A 21,641-nucleotide genomic window follows, 5' to 3' on the forward strand; every position below is an offset into this window, starting at 1 on the left:
GCAAGAAGGAAAATGGTAAGTGCTGAGGGAATGGTAAGTCGTGAAATGAAAAAAGAATGAAAGCTGGGAAGGGGAATGGGAAGCATGTGAGGGGAAGGTGTGTGGTTAGTGATTTAACGTTTAGGCAGAGTGACTGGGGGACAACAACATATTGAAAAGATGGCACTGAGTAAAGTCCTGAGAGAAGTAAAGGAGTGAGCCCGCTCTGGCTGAAGAGCATTTGAGGCGAAGGCTTTGCAGCTGTAGCTCACCTAATAGCTCACCAGCAAGGAGGCCCTGTGGCTGGAGAAGAGAGAGAGGTGAGAAGGCAGTCATTGAGGCTCATGGGTCACTGTAGAAACTTTGGCTTTTACTCTGAGGGAGAGGGAAGCCACTGGAGAGCAGGTTTGAGCTGGTAAGAGAGATGATCTGACTGACGCTGGCTGCTATGTTGAAAGAAACTGCAGTGGTGCCAGTTCAAAAGCTACGTGAGAGTTGGAGGTGGGCTGGAAAAACATAATGATGAGGAAGTGACGAGAAGAGAGGAGAATCCGGACACATTTTGAAAGTAGAGCCTCCTGGAATTGCTGATAGATTGGGTGGCTTTGACGTAGTCCTCTTGCTTTCAGCTTCACACCTCACGCTGCCTTTTGCAATACTAGTTCTTCTCGTCTCTGTCTTCTGAGCCTTCCCAGGAATCCGGTGGCTAGGTGAAAGGGTGAGGGTGGCACCAAAGGCCAAGTCAGCTCACCTCTTCTTACCTCATCTGCAGGGACTTAGGATTACTCTTCTGTTACCTTTTTGCCCTCTATTTATCAGCTTTCTGAGTTATAGGATTATCTTATGCCCACTGATACCACCGTGCCCATTCTTTCTCCTTAAACATAGGTTTACACCTTGATTTTTTAAAACTCATGTTAGTGAAGTTTAGAGAAACTGGTGATAAACATACGTGTTTCATCTGTCATGTTTAACTAGAAATCTATGTTTATTATTTGAGAATATTCAACACAAGAATGCTTAGTGAGTATGCCTGATCTTTTTCAATACAACTTATAGAACTGAAAAATATTTTAATAAAAGATGAGAAGGATTTTTAGAGCAGTAACCTTTTGTCTCCTGACCAGAGCCTTGCCTTTAAGACTGCTTGGGTTTTTTGTTTTGTTTTGTTTTTTCTATGTTAATCATTTCTAAGATTGAAAACTAACTTAAAAATGCTTAAAGTTCACACCCTGAGAATTATGACATAACTGCTAACAATCATCAGAGAAGTATTGTTAATCACAGTTTGTCAGCTCTTATCTGAAAATAATTTATCTTTTTTCTGGATCATTGTTGTAACTAAGGTCTACAACTTTGATACTCTTGTTGAATGTCACCCATCTGAAGCCAGAGGCATGACAGTAGCAAAAGTCTATTTTTTGAAATTTTATAAATAAAATTCTAAGGATTTGAAGATACCAGTAGTTTTGTTAAAATAATTGTGTATGCTGTTAAATATCCAGAATACCTTGTTGGCTAAATTAGTGTATTATTCCATTCTCACACTGCTCTAAAGACATACCTTAGACTGGGTAATTTATAAAGAAAAGAGGTTTAATTGGCTCAGGACTCTACAGGCTGTGCAGGAAGCACGGCTGGGGAGGCTTCAGGAAACTTACAATCGTGGCAGAGGGCAGAGGGGAAGCAGGCACATATTACACATCCAGAGCAGAAAGAAGAGGGAAGAGGGAGGTGCTACACACTTTTAAACAACCAGATCTCATGAGAGCTCACTCACTATCACAAGAATAGCAAGAGGAAAGTCTACCCCCATGATCTCATCACCTCCTGGCGGGCCCCTCCTCCAAGACTGGGGATTTGACACCAGATTTGGATGGGGACACAAATCTAAGCCATATCACTTAGGTAAGTGTATTTTAGGTTCCTTGAAATTAGGAAGCATGCCCCACTGATTTACTTAACCTCAGAGCACACAGCACAGCACTTTGAATATAATATGATATCCACTTATGATGTTTGAGGAATCCTTTATTAAATAAAGGATTTTACGTATTCATTGGTCTTGCTGGAAATTGTACTGACATAACAAACCAAACTCATTGCTCCCAGCATAAGTATAATTTATTCTTCCTAGTAAATATCAAAAATGAGAGGCCTTATTTTTATCTGGCACCAGGCATTTCAACACCTAAGGCCCATAGCTCTCCAACCCTAACTGATCACACAGGCCCACTAAAACTTCTTCAACCATAGTAACTAAATATAATCATCCCTCAGTATATGCTGGGAATTGGTTCCAGGACCCCTGCACATACTCAAGTCCCACAGTCGCGCCTGTAAAACCCAAATATACGAAAAGTTGTCCTTTTGTGAAGAAGGGCTCACATCTCAAACACTGTATTTTCAATTCACATTTTGTTGAAGAAAAACCCCCATATAAGTAGACCTGCACAGTTAAGACCTGTGTTATTCAAGAGTCAGCTGTATACATGCCCGCCCACATCCACCCCAGGCACAAATGAGAACCTGCCGAAACAGCCCCAGGGAAACCCATCTGGTTATATTTAAGTCACTGTTGTGGGCTCAGAACTGTGTAGAGCTCTTTAGGGGATAGAAAGTAAATTAATCCCTTGACTAATGCCCATGAGGAGTTGACTGACACCTGAAGCAAAAAGATGGATACAAAGGATTACATAGTTAAATGCTAAATTATATGGGAAAAGCCACTAAAAATATAGAGGTTTAGAGTTTACTGTAGTTAGGGATAGAATCTTAGAGTTTGAAAAGTCCTTTTGGAAGTCCAGTCTAAATATGAGTTCTTTTTAGATTATCTTTGGCAGATGGTTTTCCACATTGATTGTGGTCTGTGAAGGGAGGCCCTAGCTATTTTCTGAGGCACGCTCGTCTGTAGTAGCACTGTTCTGATGGTTTTCTTGAGTCAGAAGTGCACTTTTTGTAAGTTATCACAGTTAGTCCTGCCTTGTTTCCTGGGCCATACTGAATGAACATATTGCCTTTTCATCACAGCCACCCTCTGTTCAGTATTTAAAGAAAGCTGTCAGATTGAGGAAAAGTATAGCAAAGAGAGAAAGGTCTTAAGCTCTAACTAAGTGAGCTATTTTGTTTCTTGACACCTTGGCCTCCTTGATACTAGTGTGTGAAAGCAGGGAATGCAGTGCCTGGTGCACAGGCAGCAGGCAGTAGGCAGGTCTGTCTTGGGTCTTCTCTTGCAGGCTGCCTGGTAAAGGAAGGCTTCAGAGACTGGATGGAGTTCAGGTTTGGAGGGCTTTGATGAATATGTGAAAAAAAAATGGTGCAGCAGAGAAGAGCAAATCAATGGACTTGACTGACTAAGATAAAGACAGCAAAAAGAAGAAAAACCACAGGGACTGTGGTTTTGATCCTGGTAAACAATGGCATTAATCACAAATTAACTTTGTGTCTCATTGACTTGAGATGAAGAGATGATGGAAGATCATCTCAAGTGCTTATGTTATTAATTAATTCATCCATTTATTGAGCTTTCACTATGTGACAAGCACTGTTCTAGGTACTGGAAATACAGAGGTAAACAAGACGGATAGGGTCTCTGCTCTCCTGGGGTTTGTGTTCTCGTGGGGGAGGAAACAGATAAGAAGTAAACAAAAATATGAATCCCAACTATTTAGGAGGCTGAGGCAGGAGGATCACTTGAGCCCAGGAGATTGAGACCAGCCTGGGTAGCATAACAAGACTCCATTTCAAGAAAAAAAAAATATGTGTAAACAAAAATATAAACAGGATAATGTAAGCTAATGATAAGTGCTATATATGAAGAATGATGTAAAAGAGCGGATGGCTTAGAAGTAGGAGTGTGTACTTTAGATTAATGAGGAAGGGCCTCTTGGAGGAAATAACACTGAGCTAAGACATGAAGGATACAAAGGAGCCAGCCGAGCAAAAGTCTGGGAGGATTAAGTTATAGGCAGAGAGAATCATTAGGCACGAATGAGTTTGGTATATTCAAGGAACAGAAAAGGCCAGTCTGGCCAGGCATATGCCTGACAAGAAGCATAGTATGAGACTTGGGGAGTGAGAGAAATAGGATGGGGGCATATCCCTCCTATAGGGCCTTTTGGCTAAAAGAAAGGAGACTGGACTTTATTCCAGATATGCTGGGAACCAACAGAACTGTTGGATGGTGGGTGTCTTGGTCCATTTTCTGCTGCTATGACAAAATACCACTGACTATATAATTTATAAAGAAAAGAAGTTTATTTGGCTTATGGTTCTAAAGACTTGGAAGTCGAGGAACATGGCACCAGCATCTGGAAAGGATCATCCCATGGCAGATAGGCAGAGAGACAGGAGAGCTTGTTTTTATAACAAAGCCAGTCCTGAGATAACTAACCCATGTCTATAATAATGGCATTAATCCATTCATGGGAATGGAGTCCTTATGACATAACTGCCTCTTAAAGGCCTCATATCAATTAAATCTCAACATGAGTTTGGTAGGTACATACAAACCATAACAATGAATGTGAGCAAAGGAGTAACAGGATCTAACTTAAAACATCTAGAGCTCACTGTGGATTCTATATGAAAAGTAGATTGGAAGGGGCAAGGAAGGGGGCAGGGAGACCACTGCAGTTGTCCAGGCAAGAAAGGGTGGTGGCTTGGACTAGGACAGCAGCAGTGGAAAAATAGAAGTGGCTGGATTCCGGATATACTCTGGAGATAGAGTCAACAGGACTTGCTTATGGCTTGCATGGATGTTGCAAGAGGAAAAGACAGGAGTTGAGGATGAAGTTTGTGGCCTGAGCAACTGATAATGCAGTTTAACAAGATGGGATAGATTGAGTAAAGAATAGCTTTTGGCATTAGACAAGGATAGAGGTTGAGAGTTTGGGCCTCAGGTTGAGATGCCTATTAGACTCCAAGTGTAGATATTAGGTTGGCAATTTGATATAGAGTCTAGAGCTCCAGGGGGAGATTGGGATAGAGAAAAAATTAAGGAATCATTTGCATGCTGTTTATCTCCATATTTATAGTATTTTACTTTTTGTGTATTGATCATTTATAAGTACTTTTATCTATATTTCATCCTTTAACCGGTACAGTCCCAGTTTGTATTGTTATTCCTACTATAAAGATTACGGAGACTGAGGCTCAGAGAGGTGAGTAGCGTGCCACCTACAGCTTGGTGCTGGCAAAGCCTGCATTTGAATCCAGGATTTTGATTCCAAGCATATTGCCCATTTGGTTAAATCTGGTTAAAGGTGGCTCTTTTCTCTTCTTATATCTTACTCTGCCCCTGAGATTGCCATATTCCCAGATATTTCTTATTGGAAAGACACCGCCTTTCCTGAGGATGAATCCTGTTGTTTCTTAGTATTATTTTCTGTCTCCTACTTAAGATGGGCATCTTCTCAAAATTCCTATTCTTCTTGGATAAGCAGCTTTACAGCTGCCACACATCTAGAATAAATACTACCCTCATACAGCTTGTTGCAGAAATGCTTGCCAAAGCCCCATATTAAGACATACTCCTAAATAAAGCTGTATTTTCTGGTGCCCTTTTCCTTCTAAAATCAGCTCATTGTAAAACACTATACTATCCCCACTTCTTTCTTTAACTGGTCCTCTGGTCAGGCTTTAATAGCCTTCTGTAAAATTCAAAATCTATCAGGATTTCAAACAGATGTAAAAGGAAGTAGATTTTTTAGCCCTAAACTTTGACAGTTTTCCCAATTTATTTGGCTAGATGTGATAGTTAAAGCCATAAAAAGAGAGGCACTTGAAGAAAATATTTTGGCCAGTGATTACAGTTAGGGCACTTGGAACCTTCTATGCCATGCACAGATTTGGCAGGTGTCTGTAAAGAGCCACACAATAACCCAGGCCTTAGTGTGGGCCCAAAGGGGAACCACATCAGGCCTAAAGGAGTTGGAAGTTGGTGAGTAGAATATGAGTGAAACAGAAAATGTAGTCCACAACATCAGTTATGCTGTTTGTAGTTGTCATGAAATAAACTGATAAAAATTTCAAAGTGTCGAGTTTTCAGGATATATGTTTCACACCAGAATTCCTGCAGAGATTTGTTTGTTTCTGTTTTGGTCCAGATACATGCCAGAATAAGAGCAGTGGTTAGTGGAACTTAGTTTTTTCTCCTGAAATGTAACATCTCCTGCACAGTGACACATACGTATTATCTGTGAGAAAATTTAAAGATTATTTTTATTTAGTATATACCTTTGTGCACATTCTTTTTCTCTCTCCATTTAGAGCATTAAATTTAGTGTTCTGGTTAAATGTTCTGGGTGTTCAGAAAGTAACATGACCCTGCAGATCATCTGATTTTTGTCTTTTCTTAAATGTTTACTTTGACAAAGCTGTTGTTAGGGATTCTTTTTGTACATGAATTATGTATAGATCACATTTCTGCACCCAGTGCCTCCTGAAATATTCTAACAATTAAAGGAGACTTGAAAATTTCGTTTCAGAGAACATGTGCATCTGTCCCGCTCAAGCCTGATCACTTCAAAGGTGGTAGGATAATGAGTAGCTAAATGAAACAAACGTGAAGAGGAAGCAGAACAGTGGTAGTTATATGCTGCATATGATCACAGAGCTCATGGAGAAGAGTGAAGGGGGCAGAATGCGTGGGTAAACTGGAATAAGTGAGTCAATACTGAGTAGCTGGGAATCAGCATCAGTGCTGTGTGATAAGCAAAGATTGAATGCAATTGGTCAGAGAAGGCCCACTGGAGAAGTGAAAGTGTTTTATTAGTTACAGCTGTGACAGACCCAATAAGCAGCATCAACTTCTGTAACCTCAAAAGTGGAGGAGGACTAAGCAGAGAACCAAGTAATGAGGAAACAAGTGTTTTATAAAGAAGGTGGTGTCACAATTAACATAGACTACTGTGGCCTCAGAAGCAGGCAGGATTAACTCATGGTGTACTTTTTAGATGAGGACATTTCAATACAGCCTTCTACTGAGATACTCAAAGAATCTTAATGAAGTACCACCTTCCTTTAAGCATTGTGAGGTCAGTTATATATCTTATCAGTAAATGTGCAGTGAGTCTGCACCCCCCAAAAGAGCTGGGCTTTTGATCAAGAATCTCTGGAGCCGTTCATCCTTTAGTAGTATGCAAGATGCTGGCCAGGTGAAATTATTTAGTAATAACCTTCTAGACATCAAAGTTGTGAATTTGTTGTTTATTTACGAAGGCAAGAAAGTTTGGTTTGTTTTAAATTCATTTGGGGAGAAATAGGTAAACCCTGAAGTCTCCTTTCCCAAGTGGTCTAGGCTTCTAGGTATTTTAGAGTAAAGCCATGACTTACCTGGTTGATGCATAATGATGTTGCAAAGGGAAAACAGAGCTGAACATGGGTGTGGAATGTTATTCTATGTGTCGCTGATATATATTCTAATCACTTTTACAGATAAAGATAGGAAGAGATAATCACATATGCTGATTGAAATTATGTTTGGAATTAGACTTTCTATTAAAATCAAAATAACATACGTAAGCCTCTTCAACTATGTTGTAAATTCTAATGGAACTCACCAAGGGCAAATATTTTTATCTTGAGCCTTGTTTTCTCTGATGATTAGTGCATTTATTAGAAGATTGACTATTCCTTTTTAAAAAAAAGTTATTTAACAAAAATTATCTGACAGCCTAAGGAATTCTCAAGTTAAGTTTCATTTCAGTGTTCAGGCAAACCAAATTATTATATTTCCAGATTTCCTCCTTTTGCTGCCATTCACAATGAAGGAGGAAAAAGTGGACTCCTTTGATGTGGAGAGGAAAAAAAAAAAGCAATATATCACTTCCCTGAAAGAACATTTCTCAGTCTCTCATGTGAAAAAGGATTAGCACCTCCAACAAAGGTCCTGTGGATCACAGCATCGGGCAGCAATACCAAGCAGTACTCCTAAGGAGAGGAAAAACTGTATTTGAGCAAGAGTGTTTGTCCTGGCAAACAGAAGCTTTTTAATAACTGCAAATCTGAGATAATAGCGTACACTCCCTAAATCCTTAAGGACCAGACAGCTAGTTTAAATGGAGTGAAGTCAACTTTTGTTTTACAATAGAAGTCTAGTCTTATCAAAATGTAGATTTTTCACTTATTGGTTTAGTCTGCCTATCTGGTTGATAAGGATTATGCATATATGGATAAAATAATTTGGAAGATTCATCTTTGACCCTCACTTATATAAAAAAAGTTCCATTGTAAGGTCACTTGCTTCTATTTTGCACTAATAAAAGTTATTCAATAACCTGCTGAATTAATTTATTAAGATTTTGGTTGAATGTTTCTTAGAAGGAAAGAAAACCTGCCCTGACTTTCTAACACATTAAAGAATCCTGTTACAGTAGACATAAAGAGGCTGTGGGAAGTAAGAAAATGGTAATTCATGTGTGACAGAAAAGCCAAGAAGAAAGCGTATCTGTTAAGGTTTGGTTTAAAAGTTTGGTTTGGCTAGACCTTCATTTCTTAGTCCCCTTTTCTGTATTATTCTTTCTAAAATTGAGAGAGTGAAAATAACCTGATTTAAAGTAATAATAATCATACCTTGTATTCATGTAGTACTTGAGACTGTCTAAAATCCTCTCTGCGAGACCACAGCTTTTACACAGTCTGGATAGCTTTGGCTCTCTACTTTGCTTGATCCTGCTTGAATGGAAGTTTCTAAGGGGGAGGGGAGAAGGAGGCTGGTAGGGCTAACAGTATGAGCCCCATCATAAGGTGGTGTATGATGCCAAATGATCCATCAGAGTTTTGGTCCAAAACTGAAACTCCAGCAGCTCTTACTTTAATGTTAGAAATCAGGGTTTCTTCGTCCACACAGACACCTTATTGTAAAAAGGTTTTATTGAATTGGCTTTTTTAGGAACAAATTTTGGTCTTCAGTAGCTCGCCAGTAACCCTCTGACCTTTCAGTAAATATCCAACTGAAACTTTGAAATTAGGGTATTTAGTGTTTTATGGCCCAGAATAAAAATCTCCAATTCTGTTTCCAAATAGTATAGCCTCACCACATTTTATTAAGCTCTTGACACATTCAGCCGTGTGTATTTTGTAAAGTTCCTATGGTTATTGTTTTACAATAGCTGCTTCCAAAAGCATTGTAAGGGTTTCAATTAATCAGCCCTTTGTGCGCTTCAGACTATGCAAATTTATCACATCAAACCATTCAACTGCTCATGGGAAAGCCGTGTAAAAACTGTATTGTCTTCTAGCGCCTCCTCTCATTTAGAGTGATGTTTTAATAAGAAAGCTAATCAAGTTTTCTTATGCATTATTTATCTGTTAACATGTAAGGAAGAGCCGAATTAAAATTATGTCAACCGGGATATGGCAAGTGATGTGATAGATCTGGAAATGATTCAACAGCAGAACAAAGCCAATATGATTCAACAGTTTTTGTCTACTCCCCTCCTTCTGGGGATTATTTAAGGTGCTGGTGTGAAAAATAAAAGGAGGTTAATTTGATAGCTGAAAAGGGGGAGGGGAAGAAAGGAATAACCACCTGTGTTGGCCTTAACATTTTGATTTAGAGATTTCATTTCTGAATGTATAAAAGCTCATTGAGATGAGTTTACTCAAAGCAAACCATTTCTTAATAGGAACAGTCAAACTTGAAAGCATTCCTGCTGCTTCTTTGGGCCCATTTACCACCATATTCATCAGCAGTAAACTATTCCCCAATAGATATCTGCAACCCCAGGCCTCATGAAAGTTATCAGGAGACAGTGTCTTGATGATGTTAAATGACCTGAACAACCCAGGAAGGAGTGAGCTGCTTTTCTGCCTCTCCAGCCAAAGTTAGTGCAACTGCAACTGCTCCTTCTATTCATTAAGTTGGTCTCCTTTGCTTTGCTAGTTTGCTTCCTGCTGAGAGTAATTAGGTTTCTTATATAATAATAATTCCTTGTATTTAGATGCAGTCTTTCTCTAAGGACGTTAAAGTACCTCTCAGACATTAGCTCATCTGTTCTTCTAACACAATTGCCTCATGAGATAGGTGCTAATTATTCCCGGTACAAAGAGCAAACAACTAAGGCTTACCAGAAAATGGTGCTTCCCCTGCACCCCCAAGGTAACACATCTGTTGAACAGCATTGAGTCAAATTAAAGTCACCTAATTCCTCGATTACCTGCTGTACATAGGTCTGAGAGTCCAAGGGGTGATGAATTCTTTACTGATGGCATTTCCCCCACATTTATTAACCCCACTAATACTGAGCATTGGTTGAGTGTTAACTCCTTTACTAAACATGGCTCTCTTCTTACACTGTGACTGATGGAGAAAAACCACAGCAACATTTCACTTCAGCGTAGAGAGTGTAAAACTGTGCAGAATAAATAGCCTTGCCTAACAGCTAAGTAACTGCAGAAAGTGAAAGGAGTAATTTAGACTTTGATTAGGATTATTTCAGCAGACTATCCTGCCAGATGTGCTTCACATCATTTAGAGCATTAGAAAGTGGCAAGCTGAATTGTATAAATATATACAATATATTTACAGAGTTTTAATATTTACTCAGATAACTTGATATAAACTACCTCCACCTGTCTGGAGTTGAGACCCTGAACCTCAACTTCCTCACCTTCTCACAGTACTTGTCACACAACATATGCTTAGCAGTTGAGGGAAACGATGCCTTTTCTCTTTCTTCACTCAGAAAAGGAAGAGTGATAATATATATCAACCTCAGAGGGGTAAGTTTAATTCAAAAGTGGTTACACTTAGAAGGTAGACTTGCTAAATAAAAATAAAAATTAAAGCAGTTTGTGATATTAAAATGAGAACTGGCCATCAACAAAATTGAAACAATTTACTAGTCAAGTCTCAACACAATGAAGTCACGTAAAAAAAATCTCCTGAATTAGAGATGGCATTACAGTTGTCTTCTGCAGTTGCATTTGCTTTCCTGTCTCCATATGTTACTAGAATGCATTAATTTTTTCTTCTTTTCTTTCTTTTATTTTTTCTTTTCTTCCTCTCTTACCTTTTATCTTTTCCTGTTTAAGATAGTCCTTTACACAGAGACAGTACACTAAAACCAGCATTTTTTTAAAGGCCAAAAATGACTTTTGAATAAATTGTTGCTGTTTAGAATTAGGAATACTTTTTAACTCAGGCATGGTGGCTCAAGCCTCTAATCCCAGCCCTTTGACTTGAGTCCAGGAATTCAAGACCAGCCTGGGCGACATAGTGAGACCTCATCTCTACCAAAAAAAAATAATAATAACTTTTTAAAAATTACATAATGGCACACAACTGTAGTCCCAGCTTCTAAGGACGTGGTGGCACACAAATGTAATCCCAGCTAATAGGGAGGTTGACGTGGAAGGATCATTTGAGTGAGCTGTGATTGTACCACTGTACTCCAGCCTGGATGGCAAAGGAAGACCCTGTTTAAGAAAAGAAAAAAGAAATATTTTTAAAGACAATTAAATGATACATGAGATTAACTGGACTTTTCCTGAGCAAACCTATTCTTAAGTGATTTCTGTGTTTTGTGACGCCTTGGAAATAGAAATAAATTGGTGTAGGCGCCAGCAGTATCTGGGGCATGATACAGAGAGCTGTGATAATGGAGCTTAGATTTGCCTCTCCAGAGTGGATTGGCAGTCAGATTTAGACTCCCTAAATTCTTCCCCTTTACAACTTGAAATTAAGATGGATGGTGATGGAATAATATTTTTTTGATTGTGGTATCTGAAGTCCCTTTCTGCTCTAACTGTCTGTGATTCCTTTTTTTTCTCTTATTTACTTGCATTTATTAAAAGTTCTGTACGTAGTCTGTGTCCAATTCCCATTTGGCCCTAGTGAGTGCATTAAATGTTCCTGAGCATGTTAAATCGGTGTATTTGCATTTTATTGCCAGGAGGTTGTGCTATAAACAATGGGGTTGAGACACCAGCATGAGCCGGGGGATGAAATTTTATTTTAAAATCTGAAATGCTGTGTAAGCATTTAAGGTATGAATTGGTAATTGTTTCACAATAGCTTCCATTAGATATGGTTTATTTGTAGTCCATCCTCTTTTCAAGGATCCAGGGGAGTGTGTTAACACACTGAAGCACACCGCATATTATTTACATTTTAAACCAGTGTTAAGGGAAAATGACCATAACTTTTAAGACTTCTGAATATTGGCATGGACTTTATGACTCTGTCCCTGGAGAAAACAGTTTTAATCTTTCATTTGAAAATAAGAAAAGAAACCTTCCCGCTGTGATTAAGGATTTGAATAATTCTGAAACAGAGAAATACTGTTAGAAAAGGAAAAGTCTGGTTCTAAGATTGAGAACTCGCTTTGCACCCCTAATGAATTCAGTAAAATACAAACTTTTAAAAATCATCTGTCTAATTTGAGATTCGAGATCATCAAATTCTGTCTAAATATTTTGTTTTAACTTCTAAGCTCATTATGGTCTCTTTGTGTTAACTTGTATTAAAATCTGTCAGCTATGACTGGTCTCATAAGCACAGTCAGCGGACCAGAATAAGTTAATTATTTACTTGTGTCACTAGTGCTCTTCATCTAATGAAATGCACAGCTGTGTTAGATCTGCAGTTGGATGTGTAGCTTCCATTGTTCCACAAGTCAGCAGAGGGTAGAAGCCGCAATGATGGAGAGCCCTCAGTTCTTTCTGCTGTTCTGGCTTTCTGTGTCGATTTCATGGATCTTTTATCATTCACTTTCACACAAAACAAACAACACAGGGCTGTCTGCTATGGGAACCATCTTGGCATATAAAAGGGTTTTCAGGACCTAAAGTAATTTTAAGTCAGCTAAGATTTAATTTTTGACTTACAGGTGCCCTTGGTTCAGATATTGCCAAAGCAGTTCCTATAATAGAAGGAAAAAAATCTGAAAGCTACTTACATGTATTTTTTAAACAAAATGTCAGAAGAGGGCTGATAAGAAAACAACTTCCCCAGGAGGAAGCTCTGCACTAAATATTATTAATCAGATTTCAAGCAAAGGTATTAGAGACTCACATTTCAGGGGAACGAGCACTTTCTTCATTTTGATAACATAATAAAGTTGAATTTGATTAATTAAATGTGTCAATTAAAACTGAAAACACAAACTGCAAGTCATCTCTCTTCTTACCCACCCCAGTATAAGTATGTCATGCTTCCTTGGTCAGCTTCTGCACCTCATGCACCTCACTCCCACCTTCTCTTGATGGAGGGTGGACAGGCAGCTTCCTCCTGGGCAGACACCTGCCTCCTCCTGCGAACTGCTGCTTAAGGGGTGCCGAGGTTTCTCTTTGGTTTTGTTTTTTAAGGGGTGTAGCCGAACCTTCCATCTCCTCACCAGCCAAAATTACATTCTCACCCAGGCTTGTCCCAGAACCGGCCCCTTTAGGGATTGCCGTTTTTAACATTTCGTTCACTGCTGAGCAATGTTGTTGTCGGTGCACCTAGATTTACAATTTGATCTCTTTCAAAGTAGATTTCCCAGTAGCCCTAGGGTTTTGTCAGATAATTTCAGTGTGGATAAGATGGATTTTTGGAGGGAAGAAAGAAGGGTCACATACTCTGCTTGATTAAAATTCTAACATGTTGTAGCAGAATTTGAAATAAAACAAACTAAATAATTGTTTCTGTTCTTCATGTAGGAAAGCATATATTCTTTATAATAGACAATACTATTTTAACCCAAAAGCCAATTTAAACTAACTACATGCTCTAGAATTCAACTTCACAAACTTATCCATATTGTTGGCAGCTATAAGATATCAGAATATTAATAATCAGTATTACATAGGCAAATGGCATTCTTTGTCTTTTGACTTTAGATCCTGATGATTATAACAAACCACAAAAAGTTTATTTTAAATTAGTTTGAATAATTACATAGAGTCAAATTTAATGAAATATTTGAGAGCAGTTTCTTTGCAATAGAGGCAGTTAATAACTTTACACAGAGAAAAGGAATTTTATCTTGTACTACAAATGTAAAAGTGTTTGTTTTCTTAGTCCAATGCCATTGTACACTAATTTTCTGATTCTAAATTATGGAGATTGTAAGTAACAATCTAAATTATATTTCTACTCCTCTTCCCAAGAAAAAGAAATCAGAGGAATAAAAAGCTATTTAGCAACAAAATCTCCTACAGGTTAGAATAATATTAAGGGAGTAATAAAGTACAGTTAATTAAAAAGAGAATATTAATAGTGTATAGAGTTGGTAGGTTTTTCTTTTGTTGTTTTCATTCTTAGAATGCCATTTCTAATTCTAGCCTTTTTTTTCCAAAAATCATTTGGCATTTAATTTTCTTGTTTATCTTTACAAGTTCAATCAAAGATCACTTTCCTAATGGGCTGTAAGCTATAGGAATTAAAATTCCTTTGGGCAGTTTAGACCCAGGGGAAGCCCTGGCAAAAATCAGCCAACTAGCTAGAGCGCTGCAGCCTATAGGTAGACCTATTAGCATATCAGCCACACACGAGTACTTCTTGTCACTGTTTTTTAAAACCACATTGTAAGTACACCCCTCATCTAATCATTTCTGTGTTTGAGGGTCAGAGAACTTGGATTCCTGTAATTCGGGTGCAGAACCCAGCAGATCACAAACTAGCTGATGAGGAGCAAAACTGCTGCTGACTTAAAGCTTCAGGGATGGCCACAGGCCCAGGGTCCAGTGAAGCCGCTGCTCTTCAGTCTCTGTGGCACAGGAGGGTGGGCAAGCAGCCCGACAGCACCATTGTGTGCCATGCCAACAGGACAGTCCACAGGCTGCGATGCCTTTCTCAAGGAGAGTCGTTTTTGAACTGTTTGTCTAGCAGGATTTTTGAAAATTGCTTTCGTTAATCTTGATAGAGACCATGGTGAAAATTTCAGAGCAGTGGAAATAGAGATAGCAGCAGGGAGATCCCAATTAAATACTGTATTCCTCTTTCTGCCTATTTGCTTTACGTGGCATGAAATCTTTTCTCCCCCAGGTGTTTGTGGCTTGATTGTCCCCCAGGAAGACATGCCGTTTTGTGATTCTGGCATCTGTCCGGACATCATAATGAACCCACACGGCTTCCCATCACGAATGACGGTCAGTTACCTGTAGGTTTTTCAGAGTCACTGCCTTTAAGGAAGAAGCAGGCAGTTAGTTTAATTAGAGTGAGTGGAGGGGACGGGGATACTGAAGCTGTTTTTCAGGTGGAGCCCTTTTGCCCCTTGCCAGATAAACAGGCTTCCAGCCCCTGATGATTCTGGGCTACTCTTCTCTACAGAAAGAATGAGGAGCATGTCTATACTTCCTTTTGAGAGTAGAGGCTTCTGAGTGACCCCTTAGCAAAAGAGAACTCCTTGTATTGAACCTAAATGGATCCCCCTTCAGTAATTATTTTTTGTTATCCTGGCTTCACTTCTTACCAGCTGTGTGGCCCTGGACAAGTTGCTTATCCTCCTTGTACTTCAGTTTCTTCATCTGTAAAAAGAAGAAATATAGACCCTATCTCATAGGGGTATTGTGAGTTGTAAAATTAGATCACACATGTCAAGCTTAAATACTGCTGCTATTAATTTATCACTGTTATTAATAGTGATTGTTTCATATCCTTTTGGGGAAATAAGCAGGAGATGATTAATCAGAGAGAGTGCTTGTACCACAGGGAGGTGCTCACTTAATTTGTTCACATCCGACAGGTGGGGAAGCTTATTGAGCTGCTGGCTGGCAAGGCCGGTGTGCTGGACGGCAGATTCCACTACGGCACTGCGTTTGGAGGCAGTAAAGTGAAGGATGTGTGTGAGGACCTCGTTCGCCATGGTTATAACTACTTGGGGAAAGACTATGTTACATCTGGCATCACAGGGTAAGCATGTGATTGAGCCATTTTAAAGAAAAAGAACGGTTTTACTAGGATGGGCCTTAAGGTATACTCTATTAAGTATACCTTCAGGCAAGCTTGTACAGCTCTTCTAGGATGGCTTTGAATGCGGCCCAACACAAATTTGTAAACTTTTTTTTACTATATTATAAGATTTTTTTATGTGATTTTTCTTTCTTTCTTTCTTTTTTTTTTTTTTTTTAGCTTATCAGCTATCATTAGTGTTAGTGTATTTTACGTGTGTCCCAAGACAGCTCTTCTTCCAGTATGTCCCAGGGAAGCCAAAAGATTGGACACCCCTCCCTTAAGGTGTAAGCATTAAGGCCCATATGCCTTAAGCTCAATTTTTTCAAGAAACTGAATACATGAAAATCTAAATTAGAAAACTAACAATTAAGGAGTGCTGTCCGTACTGGTAAGATTATAATTTAGAAAGTAGAAAAGATTTTTGGGAGGCCAATGTGAGTGGATCGCCCAGGAGGTTGAGACTATCTCGGGCAATATGGTGAGACCTCATCTCAAAAGAAAGAAAATATAAAATATTTAATTTACCAATATATGATTTCTACCCTATACCTACTTTTAGGGAACACATCAATTACATATAATGCCAAGTTTTTCTCTAACCGTTGAACTTTCCCTGCATTGATGTGATGAGTGTCAGAATAATTAATGCTTTGACAGATAGACTGAGGCCTAACATTTGTTCACTAAAGATGTGCTAAGCACCTACTTAATATGTGCTAAGCACTGAGTATATACCAATAAATGTTGTAGACATGGTCCCAGCCTTATGGAGCTGACCATTTAGGTGTGTGGCTAGACGTTAAACAATAACAGACAAAAGGTAACTTCTCATAGGGTCTACTGTGACCATCTAATTTAAAACTAGAACCCCATACTGCCCATTTCCTGCTTTATTTTCTCTGTAGCACTCACCATTTTCAAATATACTGCATAATAATACTATCACCTGTCTCCCCAACTAGAACATAACCTCTGTGAAAGCAGGGCTGGTCTATTTTGTTTAGTGTTCTATTTCCAGGGCATAGCACAGGGCCTGACACACAGCGGGCACTCCATAAACATTTTTTGAAAAAAGAAATGCAGACAAATAAATACAAGTACAAATAGCTCTCAGCAAAATGAAGACAGAGTGGGTGAGAAGGCCCCTGTGAGGAAGTGGATATGATATTTCAGCTGAGAGATGAAGGGTGAGAAGGATGGGGCCTTGGAACAGTGTTTAATGGAAAGGAAAAGTCAGGTTTAACACCTTGCCAGGGAAAGAGCTTGGTAAGTTCAGGAAACAGGAAGAGGCCAGCCTGGCTGTGGTGCAGTGAAGAGGCAGTGCCGGTGTCCTGAGGTGACGGTGGTGGGGAAGAAGAGTCAGGCGACCAGGCTTGGGAGCTTGTGTTAACCTGTGAGAAGCAGATCCCTGTTCACAAGCAATGATTGTGAATGACAGTGTTCTGAAGCTGGAATCACTGTGGTTTTTAAAGGATCAAATTAGTTGCTTAAATTAAGACTCAGGTATTTTTATGCCAGATAAAACTCCAGGACCTAGTGTTTACAGTGTCGTTCTGGGTTTTGTTTGTTTGTTTGAGACAGAGCTTTGCTTTTGTTGCCCAGGCTGAAGTGCAATGGCACTGTCTCAACTCACTGCCACCTCCACTTGCCAGGGGGTTCAAGCAGTTCTCCTGTCTCAGCCTCCCGAGTAGTTAGGACTACAGGCACGCGCCACCACGCCCAGCTAATTTTTTGTATTTTTTGTAGAGACAGGGTTTCACCATGTTGGCCAGGATGGTCTCGAACTCCTGACCTCAGATGATCCACCCACCTTGGCCTCCCAAAGTGCTGGGATTAACAGGCATGAGTCACTGCGCCCTGAGGTTTTAAACTACTCGAACACTAGTGAAACTCAGCATGGAAGCATGTGTGAAAACAGAACTTGATTTTAGTGCTGCAAATAGACTCTCCAGATGTGATTGAAAAGATTAAAACCTATATCTGTTAAAAATGTGGAGTGCTTTTAAAAATTACCTATTAAGAGTATAATAATATGGATTTCTTAGGTGTATCATACTTGAGATGCTGTATAAAAATCACATTACAGGAAAAGAGTAATGAACCATTTCAGAAATGGTTCAACAAAATAATCGTGCCCATCTCAGAAAACACAGTTGTCATTGCTAAATTTAACCTTCTCTTCACTTCTCTACCCAGAAATAAGGCACATTTTTGGCCAGATGTTGACCAGAAAGTGCAAAACCATAGGATCCATTTGGTGGGCCTCATGAACATAATTTGTACTGACAGAATTGGATGGGTTATATCCTGCTTGCCATAGGTAATGGTTAGTCTATATCAGAGTCCACACTGCCTTCCCGTGTCCACCCCCCACCCCACCCCGCCAGCCATTTATTTTCTTTGCCATTTATTTCAGCGGCAAAATTTGAGAAGTACTGTTTAGTTGAAAATTCCTGAGGGCATGCAAACACGTTATCACCCACAAGCTTTCACCTTTTGTTCATTCTTGAACATAGGTAAGAGGGAAAATTGCATATGACTTTACTCTGTGGTTGATGGAATAGCATTGGGTAACAGAGTTTCATAAATTCTACCATGAGCAACCCTACCATTGAGGAATAGAATCATTCACTGTTAGAGCTGGAGAGAATCTTGTTCTCACCACCTTCTTGTACAACTAAGAACACTCAGCTAGAGAGGTTGTATAATTACTTTACTATGTGACAAAACCGAGACAAGGACAGGGTCTCTTGATACCCTCTCCATTGTGCCTTCTACTCCACTCTGTGTCTTCCAAGAACGGGTTGTGCTGAAGTCAGCAGAATGGCCTGGTGATCGAAAAAGCCTTGGCCCACGTTGCTGAGAGTGTGATCAGGGACACCAAGCAAGCAGGAGCCAAGCTTTTTCTTTGCCTCTCTGCTGTGTTTGTTGTTTCCTTTGCTTTTTCTACTCTTCCATCATGCCACAGCCCAGAATTTACTTGTTTCAAATCTGACCAGTGTTGCAGTTAGAGCCCTGGATTTGAACCCCCACTGTACCACTCACCAGCTCTTATCTGACCTTTCGGGCTCTCTGTGTCCATGTCTTCGTCGGCAAAATAGGGGTGACAGTTCTTCCTCCCCAGATCATTGTATGGATTAAGTAGCACATGGTAGATGCTTCCTTCCCTTTGAAGAAGAAAGTTTGAGGCAGTTAAGAAAAATTTTTAAGGCATCAGTGCTCTGGTTGTTCTTGCTCCAGACTAATGAGAAAAAGGTTTCTTCTGTTAAAGTACATGCATATTTACTCTCTTTTTAAACTCTTATTACAGTTTTTCGAAAGATTTATTAAATCATTTATGTAATAGACACTTATTGAGCACCATTTGTGTGCTAGGCAGGGTCACAGGTGCTGAAGCCACAGTGACAAAGGAGACAAAGTGCTTATCCTTGCAGAGTTCCTTCTTATGGAGAAGATAAACAATAATCAGAGAGACCGTAAATATACACTGAGGTATCAAAAGGGGCAAGTGCACCAAAGGGTCAGTTTGAGACAGTGCCAGAGTGGCGATGCCAGATGGGAGGAGAACTTCTTTAGATGCAGTGTTCAGGGAATGTCTCTCTGTGCAGGTGAGATGTTTGACAGAGCCATCTGAGCACCTGGTGGGAGAGTGTTTCAGGCCAAGGAAATGGTAAGTCAGAGGCCCCAAGAGAGGAATAAGCTTGCTACATGTGAGGAGTAAAGAAGAGGCCAGTTGTGCTGGAGTCAAGTGAGTGGAGGGACACGGGAATAGGAAACAGTAAGGTGTGCAGGAACTGGATTATGTCTCACCATACGGTCATAATACAGAATTTTAGCAATACAGATTCTGAGTATGATTGGAAGCCACTGGTGAGTTGAGAGCAGAAGAATGACCTATTGTGATTTACGTTTTAGAAGGAGTCCCCCTGGCTTGTTACACAAAGAGTAGATTGTTGAGGGATGAGAGTGGAAGCAGGGAGATGAATTCGAAGATTATCTGTGGTGGCCCAGGCAGGAAAGGATGGTGGCCTGACCAGGGAGGTCACCCTGAAGGGATCATCCCATACACACTGTTTCCCAACGTGTTTAAATGTCTATTTCTTTGTAAAACCATTTATCTTTGAATATAGCTATCATACTTTTCATATTTTCAGAACTAGTCTTTTCATTTACTACAGACTGAAAATCATTCTTATCCAATCAGTCATAAATGAGTATAAGAACCTGGCACTGTTGGGTCCAAAGGCTGTCTCTTGCTAGGCCAGACTTAGTTTCTTAAGTCACAACACTTGATCTTTTTCAGAGAGCCCTTAGAAGCATACATCTATTTTGGCCCCGTGTACTATCAGAAGCTGAAACACATGGTGCTGGATAAAATGCATGCCCGAGCCCGGGGCCCACGAGCTGTCCTTACTAGGTAAGAGAAAATACTTACAAAAAGAATTGATGATGCATTCAAGTCTACCTTGTATTTTCCAGATATGGCAAAAAGCAGACTCAACAAAGTTTCTGTTTTCTTGAAATGTCAAAATTTGACAAGTTTGGCGTTAAGAAAATCATATATGTATGATTAGCACGAAAAAGTAGCAGCCAATTAAAAAATTATTTCACAAGCACAAGAGCAAACCCACCACATGTCTTGCCAATGAACTCCTAGCACAGCTATTTACTGTGTAAATGTCTGCAAATATGGTCCTATTCATCAAGGTTCATATAAGATGTGTACATATATACCCACACACACATTGATATGCCTGCATGTACCCATGTGTACACAGAAGACACATGCATACATTATTTGGTAGCATAAACCACAATTGTAGTTTTTTAAAACTAATGTTCTTGGAGCACAAGGCACCTCCACTTCCATACTTATTTGAATAAGCTCGAGAAGATCAGAGGCCACGTGTGCCCCATTTACAAGTGTACCCTCAATTTCAAGCACAATGTCTGTGTGTTAATGAATAGATAAATTTGTTAGGAAAGAGAATTAGAGCTACTAAGTTTCACATGTTCTTAGTGCAACTTTCCAGTTGGAGATGCATAGTCTAGGGCAGTGGTTCTTAGCCAGGGATGATTTTGCCTCCCCGGGACATCTAACAACATCTGGAAACATTTTCAGATGTCCCAACTTGGGCTTGGGGAAGTAGCTACTGGCATCTAGTATGTAGAGGCCAGGAATGCTGTGGGGACAACTCCCCACAACAAAGAGTTACTCAGCTCAGTATGTCAGTTGTGCCGAGGATGAGGAACCCTGGGCTAGGGGAGGGAACTGAGGCCTTGGAGTCAGATGGACAAGGCTGTGATCTCATCTCCACCTGTTCATACTGTCACAAGCCTTGGACAGATCACTGATGACCACAGCTTGATGAAACGCTCAGCTTCAGCGTTTCTCATATTTAAAATGGAGACAACAGTACCTACTTCACAGGTGCTGATGAATGTCAAGAGTATGAATACAGAATGTGTACAGTACCTATTCACGGGTGATACACAGCAAGCATCCGGTTCCCTCCCCACTTTCACTGAGCACTGCCTGGATGTAACAGTGAGGAGAGGGGCAAGGATGAAGCAGTTCATGCTTGGGTTGTTTTTTTTTAAGCCAAGGGAGAGATGTAGATGACTCAAGTCCTTGACCATTTCAAACTGAGCACATGCACATGTCTGCTGAAATGATAGACATATGTGTGCTTAAAATTGCAAAGAGGGAAGAGAGGAGATTCTTAAGATAATAATCACCTCAGCAGTGAGACCCTAATTGGGTCAGATGTGTTTCTCCCCT

General features: G+C 39.8%; 1 protein-coding gene across 4 annotated transcripts in view; it reads left to right on the top strand.

Moving 5' to 3' along the window:
• The window catches only part of POLR3B (RNA polymerase III subunit B), a 137,037-nt gene that overhangs the window by 107,430 nt on the left and 7,966 nt on the right, over positions 1–21,641 (top strand). For all 4 annotated transcript variants that reach the window (XM_017540805.2, XM_037742963.1, XM_017540813.2 and 1 more), the window contains 3 exons: positions 14,951–15,054; positions 15,651–15,817; positions 20,163–20,276. In XM_017540805.2, the coding sequence (XP_017396294.1) occupies positions 14,951–15,054; positions 15,651–15,817; positions 20,163–20,276 (385 nt within the window). The remainder of the gene's footprint in view (positions 1–14,950; positions 15,055–15,650; positions 15,818–20,162; positions 20,277–21,641) is intronic.

This window comes from Cebus imitator, unplaced genomic scaffold (genome assembly GCF_001604975.1).
Source record: "Cebus imitator isolate Cc_AM_T3 unplaced genomic scaffold, Cebus_imitator-1.0 Scaffold8, whole genome shotgun sequence".
NCBI lineage: Eukaryota > Metazoa > Chordata > Mammalia > Primates > Cebidae > Cebus > Cebus imitator.